Raw genomic sequence first — 21989 nt, forward strand, 5'->3', positions numbered from 1 at the left:
ATTATTGCGTGGAGCTGGAATCGTCGCATATTTCGATGGTCGAGATATAAAAAAAAAAGTAATTACCAGTTCTCTCTTTAACGACAATTATTATTCGCGATGAATATTCCGTTGTACGAAACATTAATAAATTAAAACAAACACGTGTCCCATCATCATTTAAATATTCCGTGTTTGAGACTATTATAATATATTTAAAATTTAATTACATATATCTATTCATTTCCCGTTTACTTTCTCCGTACAAAGGGAAAGGACGCGATGCACGATGATCCCACAAGCGTCGTGCAAGCATCGCAAATAAAATAAATGATAATTATGCGCAAACACATGACGTATGAGTAAATTTGCTCCGATCGATCGCGCCGTCCTCCTGACCCCGTCATCGATTCGTTCACGAGCGCGCATAGATGTATGGATCGATCGGTGAACCGCAACGTTAATTAGGATGGCGCGCGAGCTAATTAACAGCACATGACAGGTTCGCCCGTCGTTTTGGAATCTCGGCACTTTGTGCACGCGCAATGAGAAACGCACTCCTGACCTACGCACGCGACATATGTGTGTACGTACACATATGCACTGCGTTCGTGTATTTGAAGACCGGGCGGCAACACCACACGAGTGCGAATTTAAATTTGCTCAAAAAATGATGACTTAACGATGAGGGGCAGCGCGACATACTTGGCATATTTTTGATGCAAAATTAAAATGCAATCGTAATTAACGCGCTTTTCCACATTTTTATTTTCACTCGTCAGTTGAATTAACGGATTTTTTCCTCGCGTGTATTGCTTTCAAATTTGCACTTTCCGCGAATTTCAGAGGAGCAACCGCGGGATCGAGCCCTCCAGCTCTCTCGTTATTTCCGCAGAGTGAAAGAAGAGCGAATAATATTTTCCTTGCGGAGAATCAACGTTGACACACGTTGGAATCATCGCGAACGAACAGAAACGCGTAATTAGACAAGACAGATCAATTATAACTCACCGATCGATGCACCGCCGTTGGCTGTTTCCCGCCACCAGCATCGGGTCGAATGCTCGGCTCTCGTCGATCGGACCAGGGAGGAAATTGCACCGGGTGGTTCGAATCGTGCTGGTTGGAGCGTGCCAATAATCGGGGACGCTCTTCCCACGACGCCGTCCTCGAGGTTTATCGCACTCACGACACACGTTACGAGTCACGTTGCCGGGGAAAATCGCGGAAAACCGCGACGTGCACGCGGCGAATTCCTCGGTAGGCGCGCGACGCACAGCACCGTGACGCGGTCACCTTCGGACTACGCGGCAGCGGCAACTTCTCGCGGCTTGGTCGCGCGCGGGAGCGCGGGAGAAGTGGGGGAAGCGCCGACACGCCAAGCGCGAAATCAAAACACAACATTCCGGCGGTCTATCTCCACCGTAATGCGCTGTCCTTGGTATTAGTAATCGTGTATCGAGTCAAAGGGAACGACGCGAGCTTTACGACTAGTAATTTTATGGCTCTCGAAAGTGAAACCTCGTACCTCGTACAAGACGACGACGGAAATCTCGATAGCGGCAACAACTTCGCGAGATATTCCAAGCACAATCGAAGCACATTCCAGGGGTCCGTGTATCCCTATCGCGGTGTTATTCGCGGTAGTTTATTCGTGCCGGGTAGAAGAAAGCGAGACGTGATTTTTATCGCTGCTATTCCGTCCCCTCGAATGAAGCCTCGAACCCAGACGGTGACGGTGACGTCAAATCTCGATGACAGCGGCACTTGTCCGTGCTGGTCGCGCGCGAAAGCAACGGACACGTACCAAGTTCGAAATCGAAATAATATTTCGTCGTAGGTAAATAACGTAACGTATTTATAATCGTATTCGTGTGTGTCGATGTTCAGCAAGATAGAAAAGTGTGTAGAATATTCACGCCGTGCGTGAATATGGAAAATGGATAGAGATCTCGGAAGAATTCGGCTGAATTTATAACCTTCAATATAAAGTGCAGGTAATTATAAATTAATACATATAATATATTGATATATAAATTAATATATATAATATATCACTAATAATCATTCGTGCCGAATAAAAGAGAGGGGAATATAAGTTTTATTAGCAGCTTTATCTCTTTGAATGAAAAATAATACAATTTTTTGTCGCGACTCTCGGGAAAGAGGAGTGAGGGAAGGGGAGGAGGGGGAGCGCTAGCGTCCCCAGCACAAGTGCGAAAATCATAACAAGACCTTCACAGTATTGAGAGTGATTCGGGAAGATTTTGCGGCAGTTTTTGTCGGATTTAAAGGAAAAAAGGATCGCATTTTTAACCCGCATTCCGAATGTTACAGCTCTATGTTTCGTCGCGAGACATTCGAGATGGTATAAATCATCCTGTCAAGTGTGTATGCGCGGTATCTGTCGGAAAGTACGTGTGGAAAAGATGTTAAAGGAATCTTGGAAGCGAGCCCGACTCGTTCTCGATGCTACATTGATATAATTAATGGGTAATTATAAATAATTATGTATCGTTTATATAGTCATTCGTGCTGAATGAAAGACAGCTACTAATTTCGCCTCCTCGAGCTCGAATAAACATGGCAGCGATAATTTCTCGTCGCGGCACGTTGCAAACGGAAAAAGGGAGATCGCGAGGCATATTAAACGCGAAATTAAAACGCATTTCAAAATTAAACACATTTTAAAGCTGGAAAAAAAATGTAACGAAACGCGTGGGAAAGAGAGGGGTGAGGAATGCGACATACAAGAAAGCGAAATCAAAACGTACATTTGTATTCATATTCCGAATATATTCATGTTACAGCGCTGTGTGACATTCGAGACGAGTCATCGTGCATGTATGTAAAAGGACATGGACACCGTACATGGGTGTGGAAAAGAGACAAAGAGATTCTTGGAGCGAGCTCGGCCACCGGTTTTACGTCACTAGCAGGTAATTCTAAATTATTGTTCGCGAAAAGCTCTCGATATTTATTATACATTCGACGTTGCTACGCAGATGTTTGCACATTTTTCATTAAATAATTTATACTACAATACCGAAAATATTTGATTTCGTATTATTATTATAATATCGATTCTTGTTTTTGATATGGAAAAAAAGCAATTAAAGAATAAAGAGAGAAAAAGGAAACATCTTTTCATCTATTAATAATGCGGCTTTTAATAATGCAAGTTTGTTAGAAACAATATTGTCAGATGCATATCGGTATTCTGTCAAGTAACGTACACGATCGAAGATATTTTGTTAAGCTCCTAAGAGACGCTTAACAAAATATCCGGGGAAAGCATAAATTCCACATGCTACTAGAAGCACGAATAGGGTGCATACAAAACAGCAGACTATTCGCCATTTATAATAGCGACAAACGACGAAGCGGCACGCTCTCCACGGATTGCGAAACCAGGAGAAAGAGGTGTCAGGTCGCCTGAAAATATATGCTGATGTAACATACATATAATAATAATTAACAATTCAGTACGGTACTAATTAACGAATAAATTAATAAATATAAATAATAAATATAATTAATAGTTTATATAATTATTAATAATATAATTAATAGCATTTATTAATATACTAAAGGTAGCTCTTTTTCATGCAAATTATTAGAAACAAAAATTGTAAATGCAAGAATATATTAGAAACAATATTTAAATTAAACGCGATTCAAGATTTATAAAAAAACTTTTTTTAATAATATAACTATAAACAATAGAAATAAAATGGAAATCTAGTGAATTATTATTTTATTATTTTCTTGTTGATGTAATGAATTATTGTTACATGCAATGCAATGCTTAGTCGTTTGTCCAAAAAATATATAATATATAATTTATAATTTTTCTTATCAAATCAATTCGGTACTTTTGCATTTGGAAATTAAAATAGGAAAATATGAGTTATAATTTTATAATAAAATAATTATATACAAAATAATAAAATTAGACTAAAAGAAAATAAACCTTGGATATGGAAGATTTTGAGGCGGATCTCTTCCTTTTCCTACCGGTTGATTGTTCGCATCCATTGCTCGCAAAATAGATATTTCCAACTCAACTTTACCCTGCGATAAAATCTATTTAATAATCTTGTTTTAATCTTTTTTGAAATTATATTCCTAATTATATATGTGTCTTAATGAAAAACTGTAAACCGTTCTCGCTTATTGTAGCACATTTTACCGCTTGAATATATTTTCCGCTGTCGATAGTGCGAGCAAATGGCCACCAAGCTCTAGTTCGCGTAACTTTAAATAAATTTATGGTTGGTGATTGCGGTTCAAGTAATTTCATCGTACAGTTTTTGGAGTTTGAGCTGCCCCGCGGCATTCTCGGCAAGTCAAGCGTCAACTCTCCTGCAACAAGTTGATTACTTTAGAAAAGCGTAACGATTACAGGACATACCGTAAATTACATTAATAAATCTTGAGTAAACTTGAGTAAACTTGATAATATATTCTTGACCTTATATTTTCCAAGTATACGTTTTTCATTTGGAAAACTCAGTTTTTTCGCGTCAAAAAATTTAAACTCTTGAATTTTTTTAATTTTGCAAATTGCGTGAATTTACATATATATACACTATTCAAAGCTTATTAAAAAGTAATTAAAATAAAATTATTAATTGCAAATAAAATACAAAGCATGCGTACTTTGCATCGCGTGTCGACGACTTTTTTTTTAAACGTTTCTTTAATGGGAGATATCGATAAACTTTAATCACCTAGAAAATCGTCCGAAGAAAAATGATCGCTGTCCCAGACTTGCAAATGAAGTTTGCAGGGCAATTTTTCCTCAGTCTCGTTTTTAGCGAAGACTGATATTCTCCTGCGAATTATCATGACATTTTCGCCCTTCGAATACGTGACACGAAACACGAATCTCCAATTAAAGTTGCCCTCGCCGGTCAGAGAGTTGTAATGAACATCGGTTTTCTGATAATCCTCGTATAGGATCCATCTAAATAATTATCGCGAGTGAGAGTTTTCTAATTCGACAATAACAAATTAATCGGTCGATTATATCGTACATTTTACTCGCGTCGTAAAATTCGTTGTTTCAAAAATTTAATGGCGAACATCATGTTACATTTTCCGCTATCATATATTTAGATTTATTATGTCGAAAGAGCGAAAAATGAATGTGATGTATTATTTTGCGACGATCCATCATCAATTTAATTGCTATTACATTGTGTTTCTCAAATTGTGTTTCTCGATGTAATTTTCGAAAAACACATTTTTCACGATTATATATTTGCAATGACATACCCCTTGACGTAAATGTCGGAACACTTCTCTCCCGTGAGAAATTGGCTTTCGACCAGCGGCACATCCTCGGTATTCCAAATGATTACGCGAATTTCATATTCCTCCGGTGTTGGAGGAGCAATGTTGACCGCAGCTTTCGGCGGCAATTGTCCGACACGAAACATATCGATCCACATTTCGAGTTTGCCCTAAAAAGATATACGCGAATGCACATATTTCGGCGACGCGAGTGGAAAATATTTTTTTCGATCATTTTTTTTCGGGTAAAATTGATGCTTGAAGATCCAAGTTAGCTGGGAAAGTTTTTTGATCTGATGAATATAGTTCGTCTGACAAAACCCGCAATATAATTAAGATATAAAGGGATTTTTCCTTTTTCTCTTGGGGAGAGAATAACGACGTCTGTATGAAAGTCACGTTTTCTCCCCCGAAGACCAGAGTTACTTTTCGCGATGAATTGGCGTGTTTTACGTTACCTGCTCGAGACCGGGCCTCTTAGCGTTGAAAAGTGGTCGTCTCTCGACGTGTTCTAATACGAGGGCGCATCCGCAGATAGGAAAATCTTGCCAAGAATGAAGCACATTTAGAGCCATGCATTCTTCTCTGTCTGTCAGCGTAAGATCAAGTGTTTAACGTAAATTCACTAATTAGTATCGAGAAACGATGTATGTCGAGTAAAAAAAAAATATCTTTATTTTATAGCAATATTTCTGCGCGCTCTCTTTATTTGAAGCTCGTTTTTTTTGGAAAATTATTCTTTTAAGAAAACAAATAAAAATACAAGAAATCTCTTAATGTAAATGTTTTTGAATTATGAAGTAAATATTTATACGAGTTTCACATTTTTATTATATTATTTTTTATTATTTTATTATATTATTATTTTTAATTATATTTCACGATATAAACGTTAATTTATATTATTTTTATTATGTGGAATATGTGTGATATTTGTGTGATATATATTATATGTACATTAAATTATATATAATAATATCATTTTTAATAATTGAATCGGATAATCCTTGAAGGATGAAATATAACATACTAATCTCGTCTTCGCGTTCGATGACGGCGTGAAAGGGAAATGATTTCTTGCCGATTTTAACTTCGCGTTCGCCGTATTCCGGTAACGGTAGGTTGTTCCTTCTGCAGAGGAGCTCCAGAATCTGCGTCGGCCTCTCGCGATCTCTCCAGGCATTGTAACCGGTAGTACTGTAAATACTCGCGATTCCGCAATGGGCCCGGTGCCGGCTGTAGAATCGATTCTCGATGTCGATTCGCGTCTCGCCGATCAGATCATCGGCTGTCGCGGCATCAAAGTCCCACACTTGGATCTCTAACATATAATCCTGCGGGAAGGTCGCCTCGATCTCGAACATGCTGCCGGATAATAATGGCTTTGAGTTATTTTTTTCGCGCTCTATATGATTAATCTAAAGAAAAAAATTTACATGAAATTGTCTATAAAATTTTTTACAAACATCTCGCAATATTTTTCAGGACATTAAATTAAATTAAACTAACGTGAATAAATTAAATTTTATTTCGCTTATCACTTTGTTCTATATGCGAGAAATCATTTAGTTGTCAATCATTCTCTTTTATCCTTGAGAAGGAAAGACAAGGATTTTGGTTGACAGAATAATATCACTCAAACATAAATTGCTGTTACATTTACAATACGCTGTTACGTAGAGTAGCTGAAAAACCTGATCATGCAGTTTGGAAGCTGCAAAAAAGCCGATACGCACGGATGCACAGATGGATATCGATAAAGCATTTCCCGATAACGCCTAAAGGGAGTAAAGCTACTGCTAGACGCGCCTTCGAAAGAAGCTACGAACGGCTTTTTTGCAGATTTTACCGGCCAAACGTAGGGTTCAATTGATTGGGTATATAATTCTTCCTGTCGCTGATGGAATTTTTTCCCAGCTTTACGTAAAGATACGGGTCGGACTTGCCGCTGAGAGGATCCTTAGGCTGTAAGTTGATGCCTGCGCGAAAAGCAAATTTACCGTCGACTTGATGCCAAGGACGAGCGCCTCTGGTTTGTCGAGAAAAATATAAGGTGTGCTAGGGAAAAAAACCTCCACGCATAAAATGAAAAAGGATGTAAATCATCCTTCATATCTTTTTAATAAAAAAGGAGAAATACATGGGATAAGAGATCACGTATCTCACGGGTTCGCTCTCGACTGCAATTTTAGATTTCTTGATAAATTTCAAGTTTACTTGTGTCACGACTTTATTATTTAGTAATTTTCGAGAGTAGATGTCTCGGTAATGTAGATGCAAATTTTCTTCTCGAGAAATTCAGTGTTTTTCTCTTTTATTTATTTTCTCTTTTTCGCGATGCAAGTGGTATGATATGAAGACTAACCCTTTACGACGTACAGTCTAACGAGCAGCTTAACAGGCTCTTGAGGCGGATAATCGTTGCACAGGCCATTAGCCGCGTCTCTCCCGTTTCTCGTTTTGCATGGAAGCTTGTCAGGATGCGGCCATCGATATATAGAAATATGTCCCTGATGGAAGTCCAGATTTTCGCGTTTAAACGTAAGATTTTAATATATCATGTGCCTGAGACGTTTAATAAATTTATATGATTCGAACGTCACGTATACTTATCGCTCGCACTTATTCGTATTCGACAAATTCATAATTTTTTTTTACATTAATTAACCTTAAATTTGCCGGTACAATTATCTTCAACCCGATAGTGTGTCTTGCCTCTTCTTCCGCGCCACAACTCGAAAGTGCTCAGCCGGTCCTGAAACCCCTCGAATTGCGGCTGCATCTCTAGTTCCGTGGAATAAATCTGCTTTCAGTGTCTAAGCGATCGAGTTCGGGCAAATTCATTAAAGCGTACCTTGAATGTTGCCACGAATTTACGACGAAACGTTGTCGTGATTCCCAATTCTCTATTTCGCTCTTCCTACGGAACCAACGTGACGTACTAAATTTGCATTATCGGATGTCTCGGTTGATTGATCCTAGCCGATTCGTGTTCTACGTCATTATCGTTAGAACCGGTTCATTTATCAATAACGCGATTTATGTACAAAATTAAGAAATAAAATTAAATTCAGGGAAATTCAAGATTCGAAGGATTACGCGAGCTCGAATATGTGAAAATTTGAGAATCTAAGAATTTAATTTTTCGCAATTTATAATGCGACATACAAACAAATTTAAACACTTTAAAAACTAAAACGGAGCGGAATAATTAAGCATTTAAGCTTTTAAGCTATTAAGCAGCTTAAATGTTTAAGTATCTAACTTACCGAACATTAACTTGATAAACGTCTAAATAGCTAAGCAATTAAGTTACTAAGCTTCTCAGAGCAGTGAGATATCTAAGCAATTAATTGCTAAATCTCTAGGCAATTAAATATCTAGGCGGTTAAATATTTAATTAATTTGATATTCAAGCTCTAATATTGAAAATTATTAAATGGAGAATTTATAAGCATATGTTTTGAGGATTAAATATTGGCGATTTTTTTATTTATCATATTAATAAATTCTCGAAAAAAGAATGAATTATAATTTTAATAATAGTTTCTTTTTTACTCGAACCGATTCTCTCATCTACATACCTGAAGGGAAGCAAAATATTTACTCCACCAACTGAGAGTCTCATCATCATTGTCTCCGTAAATTTCTACTTTTTTTCTCCTGGTAAAGAACTTGAATTTCAATATCCTCTTTATAATTACAAACAACCTCTTCAGCTTGGAGAGGATGTCCGTTCCAGCCATTCTCTTATATGCAATGAGACCCTTGATCTCCTCTTTCGAAGGACTATAATCGATTGGTAAAGGTACTAGCCTCAAAAATAAAAAAGTAAATATTATATATATAAAACATATGCTTAGAGAATAATATAAAAAGTAATTTGTAATGATATACGCGTGTGAAAGATAATAAAATAATAAAATTGACAAGAGGAACGTAATAAAATAATATTTCTTTTTTTAATTTTCTTAAATTTTAGCTTTTTTCGTTCCGTTTTGTATAGTATCTAGAATATAATAAAAAAATGGAATTTATTTTTCTTTTCATCAATTTCGAATTTAATTCAATTCGAATTAAAATCTAATAAGATGCAAAAAAAGATTAGGAACCAAAGACGCAAGTAATGGTACGTGATAGTAATAATATATTATGATAGAAACTTTGTAAAGTTCCAAGTTGCTCTAAGTCCTTATCAAAGCCAAATAGGAAAAACATAATATATCGTTTCTTTTCAATTTCTTTTTATTTTATTGCATTGACTTCTTTCTTTTATTATTCAGTCAGTTGGTTTAAATAATATTATGTTTTTCTTATTTAACTTTGAAAAGGATCCAGAGCAAAGTCGAAACATCGTCGATAGCAAACTTTAAATATATATTTTTGCGCTTCTTATTGTGTATGTAAGTGGAACAACTTTATAAAGTTTCTATTATAATATATTATTACTATCACGCACCATTACTTGCGTCTTTGGTTCCTAGTCTTCTTTTACATCTTATTAGATTCTAATTTGAAATTGAAGAAAAGAAAAATAAATACAATTTTTTATTGTATTCTAGATACTATACAAAACGGAAAGAAAATAGCTAAAATTTAAGAAAATTAAAAAAGAAATATTATTTTATTAAGTTTCTCTTGTCAATTTTATTATTCTATTATCTTTCACATTTATTCTATTATCTTTCATCTTTATATTAATATATTATTACTTTTTACAAATTAAACCATTTTTACATATTAAAAAAATTTGTTTACTTATACGTATTAAAAATTTATGATATATAAATAAATATGCACTAACACACTACCGCCGCCTGTCGTTCCGCTAATCGAAATTTTTGCATAAATTTCGGCTCATATATCTGCGCATCATAATCCTCCGCAGTTATTAATTGCTCCAGGAACACATGGATGTTGGGTATAATACAGATCCCTGCATACTTGAAGCAACCGAATCCACGGGAGTCGTAAGCCTTTATAGTGATGCTCGGATAATAAATGTCAAGTTCCGGCATTTCCTAGATAATTTATGCTTTTTAGAGCAATTTCCCCGCTTCCATATAGTTATTTAATTAGACTTTAATAATCTTAAACTGTCGTAATTAAAGTAATGACTTGTTATTTTTATTGAAAGGATTAATCCAGTCTTTAAAAAAAAATATTAAAAAATTATCATTGATTTTTCATATATTAAATTGAGATAATTGAGATGAGCAGCTCGCATAAAGTCTGTAATCAAATATTTTCGAGATTACCAGCTCAATTATAATGCGCGGCTCCTCAAAGTTGCTGAATCTCTTTGCGTTCTTCATCACTTCCGACTTGACGTGGATTCCAGCGCATTCCACTATAATTCTTGGTCTACGAACCGGCATACAATTTATCTTCCTCATGTCGCGAACACCCCAAAAGATCACCTCGAGCCTGTAGCTTGCCATTTTTGGTCTGATATCCGCTGGGATGCTGTAAATCTTATCTTCCGCTGGCGTATCCAATGGAACATCCAAAATCTCCTTGTTTTCCGTCTGTGCAATAGTACACGTGTACATTTTGACGGATATGTGCGTGTTGACATAACGTGTTCTCTCAAGAGATTAAAAAATAAAACAACACATCAAATATGTATAAAATATATTGCAACGAAAAAAGAAAAGAGAGAGAGGCGACAACACCGGATATATGTATAATATTTGTCGCGAGGAAAATCGATTTAAACTCACTTCTATCAATTCGAAAGCGGCGAGGATCGAGCCGATGCAATCTTTTCGCGGCTGAAATTCGTACCATTGTAATTTCGGTGGAAAATCGGGCGGCGAGTAAGTTTCTAGTGCAAGCTTCACTAATGGCACCGCGATACATTTGCCGCAGAATTCCTTCGTGGCCTGCATTATGTTTTTTACACAAGTACAATATATAAATGTGGAAAAAATAGCTTTAAAATTTTTTTAACTTCCGCGCTTGAAAATTATTTTAGATATATTGCAAATAACGCGGAAAATATAGTTTTCATGTAAATCATATTTTGATATTTACATTATGTTTTTTACACAAGTACAATATATAAATGTGGAAAAAATAGCTTTAAAATTTTTTTAACTTCCGCTTGAAAATTGTTATTTTAGATATATTATAAATAACGCGGAAAATATAATTTTCATAACCACATTTAATATTTGACATAATAAACCACATTTTGATATTTGACATTTTTGTTTTTTTAACGCACATTTACTATAGGTTTTTTTTTTCTAAAAAAATATTGGAAAATTTATTTCCCTTACGCATAGATCCTGGTCGAAAACCTGCAGGACAACTTCAGGTGGTGACGATTTAATGTATTCATTAGTGCCGTGTAGGACAATTGGGGGAAAAATTAACGTCTGATCCCAAAATGGATCTAAACTTTGCCTTATCACCTGCGAATACATTAGTCTTGCTCTCATTTTCTTAAATTTATTAACTTATTAATTCGTCCATTAACTTTTTTACTTAATTGATAGATATATTATTTTCCAAAGAAAAAAAATAATGACACATGCAAACTTAATTTCTTACTTTAAATATAAATTAAATTGAATAAAATAAAACATCAAGTGCACGTACATATGCACATAACGCATACGAAACACAGATGCATATCGCTATCAAAATGATATCTTCATTTAAACGTAATATGTTGCATGTGCAACATTAATCATGCTCATGTTACATTAGTCGTTTCGTCCTCGTGCGTTTCGAGTGAAATGTCATAGGAATATGCGCCGTAGGAATTTCACGGTATCATGACCGTAAATACTGGTATTGCGTATCCACGATCGCCAAGCGAATTATAGAATTATCGCAACGAACGTTGATCGAACTCGCGAGAAAAGCCGGGAAAGAAGAATCCGCGCGATTTATATGCAATGTGTGACATTTACCGGCGAAACTTGTACGTAACTCACTCGCGTGGAAGTCGTGTATCCCTGGAACGTGACACGTACAAAGGAGTCCGTCAAGCCGGAAGCGTCCATTCCAGGATCGAAGCGACCTTGAAATATATGAGCTCGCAACTGGAACGTCTGTAACGATCGCATTGCACATTGATTTCATTTTCACGCTGCCTATTTAGCCTCATAATATCGAACCCTATTCAACCAACGCGGACAATCGTATTCTTATCTACATTCGACGTGTGATGTATGATGAATCGCGCATTTCGTAACTATCGCGTCGTTCTCTCACCGAGGACCGATTGTACTCGATGTACTTCGGGAAGGTATTGACGTTGGATCCATGATCGATCTCGTATCCCGGAGGGATCGCGCTCCAACAGGCAGCGGCGTACTTTGCGTTGCCGAGCCACAAGAAGGCTTCGATTTTACAGGCACTGGGCTCGATGCCCTTGTTGTCCTCGTCGTCCGGATTTCCGGGGAAGAGGCTGAATCGTCGGCCACATTTTGCGCCTGCCTCGACGGCTACCTCGGAATGAACAATCTGCTCCGCGGATAGTCGCGAGTAAGCGACTCGCTTCGAGCCGGCGATCATCCAGATGAAGACGTCTGGCAGACTGTGCTGAGGCTGATTAAGGATATTGAGATGTCATTTGACGTCGAAATTATAAAGAAAGTTTTAAATTCATCAGATTCTTATATTAGGCTTATTTTGAAGAATGTTTAGTTTAAAGATGTCACTTTGAATATTTATTTCTCCACCCGAGAGCAAATCATTTGACTCACATCTTCGCACAGTTTCCGCAATTTTTTCAAGTATTGATGCCCGTGAATCATGGCGATTCTCATGTAATTGTTGTTTGGAAGTTCGCCGTTGATCTTGATCCTCTCGAGAATGTTTTCGACGCTTTTTAGACACAAGCTCGCGCGATGGCGATCGAGTTTAGTAGTTCCACCTTTCTTTTCATACTTGCCGGTGTCCAATATATATAGATAGCGCTTACAGTGAGCTTTCAACGCGCGGATCGTCTCGTTATAAACCTCGAAAGCTGTCGGATTCTGCGTAGCCATGAGAGCCTCTAATTTCTCTAGTCTTACCTCCTGGGAGCGGATTAAACAATTTTTAAGATACTTGATTCACATAGAAATAGCATCGCTTTCATGCGTCGAGAAATTTCGCGATATTTCAAGATACAAGTTTGATTATTATTCCGCGCAACTAAAGGTCTTATTCTCCCTCGCAAATAAATTGGCAAATAATTTTAATAGTCTGACTTCAAAACGTTTATTTTTTTATTAGAAACAAAATTTAAAAAATTAAAAAATACATTTTTAAATGATGTTGCAACGAACCAAAAAGTCGGCGATATATCGGAGATTATTGCTATTGTACATCCGCCATTCCAAATTTGGCCACCAAGACCTCACGTACAGACAAGGCTTTCTAGAACCCAAGGGTACATAATTATATCTGCCGTCCAAGCTGCCAGTAGCTCGCGGAACTGATTGGCTCTCGAAGTTCGGTCGCTTTTTTAGCAGCTCGTTTTCTGCCAAAGTCGAGAATAGACAGAGACGATGAGTATATTTTCGTCGCACGTTCAGGGCTAAATATGGTCTCCCGAAACTCTCGCGTGACTTCGACAGTGATATTTTCCATTTGACAAATAGCTTGAAGAAGACAAGAGTCAACAACGGTGACCAGTTTTCAAAGAATTCCGCTGAAAAACATCACGCGATATCGTAAATTTTGAAAATTTCATATTTTTGTCGAGAACCACTGTAGAAATCAATCGATTGTTTCTCCTCTACTCCTTTAATTGCGAAAAATAAGAGAAAGATACTTGAAGCGAGTGGAAACTTTTTCTACAATATTATCGCATTTAGTAAAGAAACTTTTTAAGATAGATAGAATACGGCCAACGGGAATAAAAGTTTACGTCGCACCTGATTGGTCGTCGTTATTGCTCTCAGAGCATTGGCTATGTAGAAATTGCCGATTGCCCGCGTTTCCCAGACTCAATTCGAAGCTAATCAATTTCGATCCGAATCGAGAACGATCGATCATGCACACATCATAAAGCACGCCTACCAGGAGGTATTCGTCGGTCGACCACAGGCTTTTCTAGATTCCACAGTTTTCTATGAGCTTTTATCGCAACAAAAATAAAAATCTCGCAAACCAAAGAAGAATCATTCTATAAAAATTACATGGAAGTATGTTTTGTTTTATATATATTTTTTTAATTATTTGAATTATTATAAGCTTTCAATTTATATTAAAATTCTTACTTGACGCTTGCTTAATTTATTACAAAATAAAATAAAGTCGCACATAAATTTTTTTTACAATATAATTATATAATATAATTATAATAATTATATAAATTATATAATTTTTTATACATTTTTATATACAATTATTAAAATTCTTACAAGCATCACTGAGATGGCAAATTTGTTTTTCTTCGTAAGGGAGAAATTGCAACTGTATAAAATAACAATCGCGGAAATAAAGAATAATAATAAATTGAATCACCTCGATAATGGGAAATGCCGAAAGTGTCTCAACCCGGATTCCCGGGGACGCTTCTGGGTCATCCATTTCAGTTTTCAACGACAAAAGTACCCTTCCGCGATACAAAGGCATCGCCATCAAACATCGGCCCGAACAACCGTCCTTCTCTACTGAGCCGGATCCGTAAAAGTGGATAAAAGACGGCCCATACGTTGGTAGGAATCCTGTTAGTGGAAAAGCTAAGCGTTACCTTTCGCAATCAATGTCGCACGTTGCGTCACGCTCTTACGTTATTACTTCCCGGCTCGAACTTTGTCATACATCTCTGAGCTTTAATTAGATCATGTTTGGTTCAAAGAAATCTATTTACGTAAATAGTTATTCAGGCATGACGCTGTTATAGGAAAATCTAATTTATTAGACGAAAAATTGATGGAAACATATAAAAGTGCAAAGATAGAGATATATTTATATCGAAATTATATTTCATCCGAAATCAATTATCTGTTGGGCAAAATCAAGTGCGCCATTTCGCGTGTTCTTGGCAATAAATTACCCGTATATTTGGCAATCTCACCGTACTCTCCGGAATTCGAAATCTTTGTCATGTCCAGGATATGAACTGCTACAACGCACGTTCGACAACTGTCGATACGGTGTTTTATAGCGATTCGCACACGATGGCAGAGAACAGGAAACATTTCCTTGAAAATGATGCCCTCGTGAAATTTCGGGGAGTAGGTTTGCCACTCTTCGCTTGTCGATCCCTGATAGAAGCATTATATTTTAGTTCGACCGAAAAGCAGCATTACTCTATAAACATTACGCTCTAAATAGATTCCTGTCGTTGTATAATAGCAATGTGTTATATAATATACACATACACACGTACATGCACACGCGTACACACACGTTAAATATTTCTCTCGTAGAGAGAACTCGCGACATTTTAAATTTTCATTTCCGTGATTAAAAAGTCGAGTAATTAATTCCAGCGTACTTTCATCCCGGCGAATGATATTTGCACGTAGGGATTAATGTTCTCGAAATCACTTTTTCTGCACAGGCTGCTCATGTCTGGCAATCCATCGGCGCGATAAACCGTGAAAATGTAACGCGCGCGTTGCCTAAAAGGCAGCTTCTCGCTTCCAATAGGCAGCAATAAATTCCTGCCACGTTTATTTAAATATATTCCCACGATATTGCAGCATAAGAGCGATTAAAATTCTGATGAGAAAGCCAGTATAAATATAGACATGTTAATAATATGTCCATTTATGTAAATATTGAAAAGAAATTACCCTTCGATGTCATCTTCGCCTTCCGTTTCTGGATGCACCTTCACCTTTTCACCTTTCGCGTTCACCGTAATATTGCACTTTACGTAACCCTTTGGACCCGCCGACGGATTTTTTGGGTTCATTAGCACAGCCCATTTATGAAAATATTGTCGGTCTACAAGCGAGAATATATTAAAAAACTATATTTTTTAAAGCTACATTTTTTAAAAATATTTAAAATATAATTTCTTTTTTTATTTCTAAAGCTTTATGGTTTGTCAATATTCTTATTTCTTAATTTTGTTAACACTTGTTAAATTGTTTGTTAGTCACAAAAATTTTAACTACTGCCTCCTTTTAAATTAAATCTCGTACAAAAAATTTCGTCGAAAGCAAAGATTTCCCTCGTTATTTCTTATTTAATTCATGTTTATAACCTGGCTGTTCCCATACTGTTGCGACTTCAAAGGAAATACTTCCATGAAACCTTCGCCGAAGAAAATTCCTCAGATACACGGCTATCGTGATTCTCGTGCTTAGTAGAGTATCCAGACTACATGTGAAGTCGAATACGAAGTACTGCATGTTTTAAAGGGCAAAATATAAATTCGCAAATAGGATAGGAACATTTTAAACGCGTATTAATACATGAAAAGACATTTCTTTTGAAAGAAATATTCTAAATTATGGATCATAAATTCCAGTAATAATAGTCTCAAGTTTTTAAACTAAAACTAACCAAAGTCTACAATGTCTCAAGCATATCAATATCAAAATAATGTAATTAGCATATCATTTCGATCGCAAGATTTAAAAATTAGTTTTGGCAACCAAGTTGAAGAGGATTTAGAAATATGAATTGTTCAGGAACACATGGAATAATATTGCACTGTAATTTCGGGTCGCGTATTACTTTTACATCAATCAATAGATTGTCGACAGATTGGATAACTTCACCTCGTTATAAATAGGATTATCGGTCCTCTCGCGTACCACGGTTCTTCTTTTGCGATTCCCGACTTTAACGACGACCAGTGGATTCGCATTTTGCGGCAAGTGCTTCGCTTCGAGTATAGTTACACAGACTTGGTAAATGGAAACCTTTGGTCTGAATTTCTTGAAAGGCATCGCGCACGGCCCGCAAAATCGATCGCTGATATTGGCCAGGCGCCAAATGTTATTTGCATTTGTTTAACTTGCCGTTTGTTTGTTTCAGAATGCATTCGAAGGCGCGACAGCTGGGAATTTATACGAGGCAGAGACAATACAAGGCGGCGAACAACATACTACATCTTTTCAGGTATTTCTAAGATTAAAAAATTTCGATTTTAAAAAATTTGATCTTTACGAGAGAGATTCCTTTTTAGAGCAACAATATTTTATATTTTAAAATATTATTTATTCTCAGACCGCGCGCGAAATATATTCTTTTGCGTTAAATTTTTTTTCTAAATTTTAATACAAAATTAATTTTTAAATTTTTAAAAAATGTGTGATATAAAAATTATAATAGTGTTTCTATTGTAATGAAATGTCTCTTTATTTCCTTGTATGCGTTTTGATTTATAAATTTTATATATTACATCTCTCTCATATTTGAGATATTTAGAAACAAGATAACTTATTAGCAGATATTTGGCTGCATATCATCAGTTAGTATTTACGCAAAAATATTAACTGATGATATATCTTGAATGTATACTCGATCGACAGAACAAAATTTCTTTATATCTTTACCTACCGTTGATGCCTTCCATCTCGACTAAAAGTTCTGCTGTTTGCTGCTGATTTCATATAGTAGCAACAATTTATAGCATGAAAAAATCGGAGTAAATTTATTGGAAAAATGGAATGCTATGAATCTTAATTATAAATATTAATTTAATATTTATATATATTTTATATAATTACTTTATTATATATATTATTTATATTTAATTATATATATATATATATAATTATATAATTTAATTTTTATGAAGATTTTTTATATACGAAAACAAATATTTTCTAAAATATTGCTTTGAAATTTTCATTATCTGAAAATATAAAGTTAAAAATATATAGAAATTTTGTTATTTAAAATATCGATCTTAGAATCTGTAGAATATTACACAATTTCACTTTTTATTCTTTGGAACTTATGCCTTGAAGTAGAGTTTAGTAGTAGTAGTTAAGTAGTGTTTAGTTGCATGCATGCGACCAGATTGCAGCTTTTACAGATGCTGCATAAACCATATGCGATTGTCGCACTTATATTTATTTGTAGTAAAACGTTTCCGATTATCTTTCACATTTTATTTTATTCTAATTTTCAACTACCACGCGGCAAATAAACTAGAAATGTATAAAATTTATTTATCATTTCCACATTGCTTCTTCTTGAAGAAATAAGACAGCCTGAAATAACAAACAATATATTTTTTATTGATTGTGAGAAATATATGTTGAAAATTCGTTGAAGTATCTCTTTGAATAGGAATCAAACTAAATGACACATGCTATCCTATAACGATTTTTCCATAAATGGAAACTGCGCATATTCAGTTAAATAACAGTTCCTACCTCGACTTTGTGTCATACTTATCGAAGACTATCCTGTCAGGCACAAGTGTGTGCTTCACACGTCAATTTTGTGTCAGTGCGTGTAAATACAGGCCTCGCCTGACAAAGTGCTTATCCCCATTCTGACAGCAATCGAAGCGCAGTCGTAATTTAAAATATTGACGCGTAATTAAACTTTAAATAGCATAATTTAACGTGAACATCTTTTTACAGAAATTAGAACGAGCTTTTTCAAACTTAACTATTATATTGTATTATCAAATTAATATATTATTAATTTCTTAATCAAATTTATAGCTATTAATTTCGCAGTGATATTTTATATTTTTTTTAATTTGAAATTTTCTATAACAAATAATTTTCCTTAGTTTGGAAAATAATTGTAACTTTATTATATAACTAGTAGCACAGCTATACCATCTTTCTAACTATGCTCTCTTACAATTTGCGACTAAACTTATGAGAAACACATATAGAGGCGATTTATAACTTGCAAAGGCACGTGCCGAAACGTAGGACATGTCGTAATAATTTTCGAAATATACACCCTCCATTACACGCCCCTGCTGGTTCATTCGAATCGCCTTTGCTCCCTTACACGGATCACAAATTGTGCGAAACATATCGACGACGTCCGGCGTCCATATCGTGGCGAGTCTCTCTTTATTATGGAAATCTTGCGTAAAAAAAAGGAAGAAAAAGACCCTCGGGATGATAAAGGGCGAGGATCGTTAATGAGAGCGGATATGCTCGCCCACGTACGGCGCATGAAAGTTTCCCATGCGAATTTTGCCGGGATATTAATTGTCGCGGAGGCGGTATTTGGGATCCCCAAGTTGTTTCGTTATTAAATCGTAGACAGCGATCGGGACTCTCAATTGAGACTTCGAATATAATAGGGAGGCGAGAAAAATTATCAGCAAGTTGCGCAATACAAATATTTCAAGCGCAAAGAATTTCTGAGATTTAAGAAGGCTTTAATATAAATTATGCAAGTGTCAGATGTATAATAAATAATTTCTTTATTAAAAAAAGGGAATTTAATTTATGAGGAGAAGTATCTTGCGATAGGGATATTTGTTAGGCAAACGCAAAGAGTCACGAGGAAAAAGGATAAAGGGATAAACAAAGAAACAAAATAAGAATAAGATAGAAAAATTAATTAATTTGCGCAGAAAATTTTAATTAATTAATTTTATCGCAGAAAAAAAATAGGAAGCAGCGACTCGAATTTGAATTATTCGTCAAAACCTTGCTAAGAATTTAATTTAATCAAAATAACGAGTCAAGAAATTTTTCTGTTTAGAATGAAAAAAATAGTATTCTTTTATCTTTCTGACATTCTAGGAGGAAAGATAATAATGATAATAATAGTGAAATAACAAGTTGCGTAATACAAATATTTAATGTGCAAAGAATTTCTGAGATTTAAGAAGGCTTTAATATAAATTATGCAAGTGTCAGATGTATAGTAAATAATTTCTTTATTAAAAAAAAGGGAATTTAATTCATGAGGAATCAAGTATCTTGCGATAGGGAATTATTCATCAAAACTTTGCTAAGAATTTAATTTTTTGCAATTAAAATAACGAGTCGAGAAGTTTTCTTGTTTAGAATAAAAAAAAATCAATAGTATTCTTGTATCTTTCTGGCATTCTAGGAGGAAAGATAATAATAGTGAAATAATTTCAAATAGGGTCAATTATTTTAAATTCCACTCTGTACAACTTCATTATCGCGTCGCAACGTCATTATCAACTTAAATTTACCAACTCGCTTCTCTAATGAAGGCTCGGGCTACAATGGCGCATCGTGTGCTATAAAATTTTTGTCCCCCGAAAATGTGGAAAACGCGGACGGAATTATCGTCGAGCAATCGTCGCAATAACGCACGTCGGAGAGAGGAAAAAAAATTGAAAAAAAAAGCCAACTCTCGCGGGGGTCGAGACCAAGCGTGTTAGCCGCGGGGTTGTAAGTTAACCCCGCTAACTGGTCGCGGAACACGAGCGTCCCCGATGGGGGGCCTCTCCGTCGGGGGTGTTCGTTACGCAACGAGCCCTTTGAGAGGGTCACGTGCCCGCGCGACGGACCCTTCAAGCCGATATCGTATTTGTACAACACGCACGGCCATTATTGTAATACGCTTGTTTGTGTGTTTTGCGCAGTCTTTGTACGACGCCTCCACCCTCTGCATGATCCGTCTCCTCTCCATCTTTTTCTTTCATATTTTCCCCATCTCTTCACCTTCCTCTCTCCTTCTCTCTTTCATTCTTCTCCTCACCTTTTCTTATTTCTCTCTCTATTTGCTCATATTCAACATAAATGGTAGTAAAGTATTCGAGTCGCTGCTTCCTATCTTGAGCTTTTTTTCTGCGATAAAATTAATTAATTAAAATTTTCCGCGTAAATTAATTTATTTTTCTATCTCATTCTCATTTTGTTTCTTTGTTTATCCCTTTATCTTTTTTCCTCGTGACTCTTTGCGTTTGCCACGTTTTCGCACACTTGTCACGTAGGTTTTTATTGCGAACAGCGGGCTATTATTGTTCTGTGAAACAATAAGCACTCGCAGTTTTGAAAGGGTGGACCCTCCCTCGATTCGACGAATCGCGTGGGAAACGTCGTGGCTTTTTTTTCATGAGGCGCGAGTCAGCTTTTTTCTCTCGAGTATCGTGGGGATGCAAGAAGACGTCTGTCGCGCGTCAAACTTACTCTTTTCGATTCTCCCAGTCGATGTGAACGCAAATCAAATCTAGCGAAATCCATGCTATAATAATAAACGGAAACAATGGTCGATTATAATGGCATGTCAATCGAAGCACCGCATCGAACGCAGCCCGTCCTCGCCGTCCACCACTCTTCATGGGTGGCTGGAAGGAGGCAGCCCTGGAAGTGGACCGCGCATCGTATAAATAGCGGAACATTATCCTATCTCCCGCGGTGGGTACCCGCGGCCGGGTTTCTCTCGGCTCTTTCGGCGATGCGATGTTACCCTCGCTTGCCTCTCCTTGCTTGGCACAACTCGGCTCGGTGTCGTGCACGAGCGCCGCTCGAACGTAGATGATGGGATGACGGACCGCGGGCGTGTCCGAGTAGCCGATACCGGGCGCGTGATCGGGGGACCTCCCGGGGGCCGACCACCCTCGAGGGGCCACGAGGGTCGACTTGTTAGCCAGACACAACGGGCACTCTCGAAACTAACGGAGCGAATTCTCCTCGGCCGACGACAGCCTGAACGTTCAGAGCCGACAATGTTCGTGGTATATTCGTCGCAAGCTTGCGAATATTTGCATCTCTCTCTCTCGCCTCGGCTGTCCCCCTCTATCTTGAGCTCGCACTGAGAAAAATCGTTTGATTGTACCGACAAGACGTATCTGATTGAAGGTATTTTAATCAAATCAAGCAGAATTTCTTGTT

At 36.5% G+C, this 21989-nt stretch overlaps 1 protein-coding gene across 1 annotated transcript; it reads right to left on the minus strand.

Annotated features, from left to right (window-relative positions):
- Positions 1-3233: 3233 nt before the first annotated feature.
- Positions 3234-17135, minus strand: LOC112639332 (otoferlin-like). Its single transcript, XM_025412823.1, has 27 exons — positions 16965-17135; positions 16445-16586; positions 16029-16182; positions 15728-15896; positions 15305-15494; positions 14749-14951; positions 14157-14334; positions 13566-13930; positions 12999-13313; positions 12505-12840; positions 12225-12341; positions 11562-11696; positions 11001-11162; positions 10536-10790; positions 10082-10298; positions 8862-9088; positions 8132-8197; positions 7946-8080; positions 7643-7787; positions 7127-7256; positions 6308-6642; positions 5736-5866; positions 5260-5447; positions 4713-4948; positions 4172-4344; positions 3953-4053; positions 3234-3414 (listed from the first exon to the last, which is right to left on the minus strand). Exons 1-27 carry the CDS (start codon positions 17133-17135, stop codon positions 3234-3236), a joined length of 5157 nt encoding a protein of 1718 aa, XP_025268608.1.
- Between the last annotated feature and the right edge of the window lie 4854 nt (positions 17136-21989).

Source organism: Camponotus floridanus, unplaced genomic scaffold (genome assembly GCF_003227725.1).
Source record: "Camponotus floridanus strain SB8 unplaced genomic scaffold, Cflo_v7.5 scaffold58, whole genome shotgun sequence".
NCBI lineage: Eukaryota > Metazoa > Arthropoda > Insecta > Hymenoptera > Formicidae > Camponotus > Camponotus floridanus.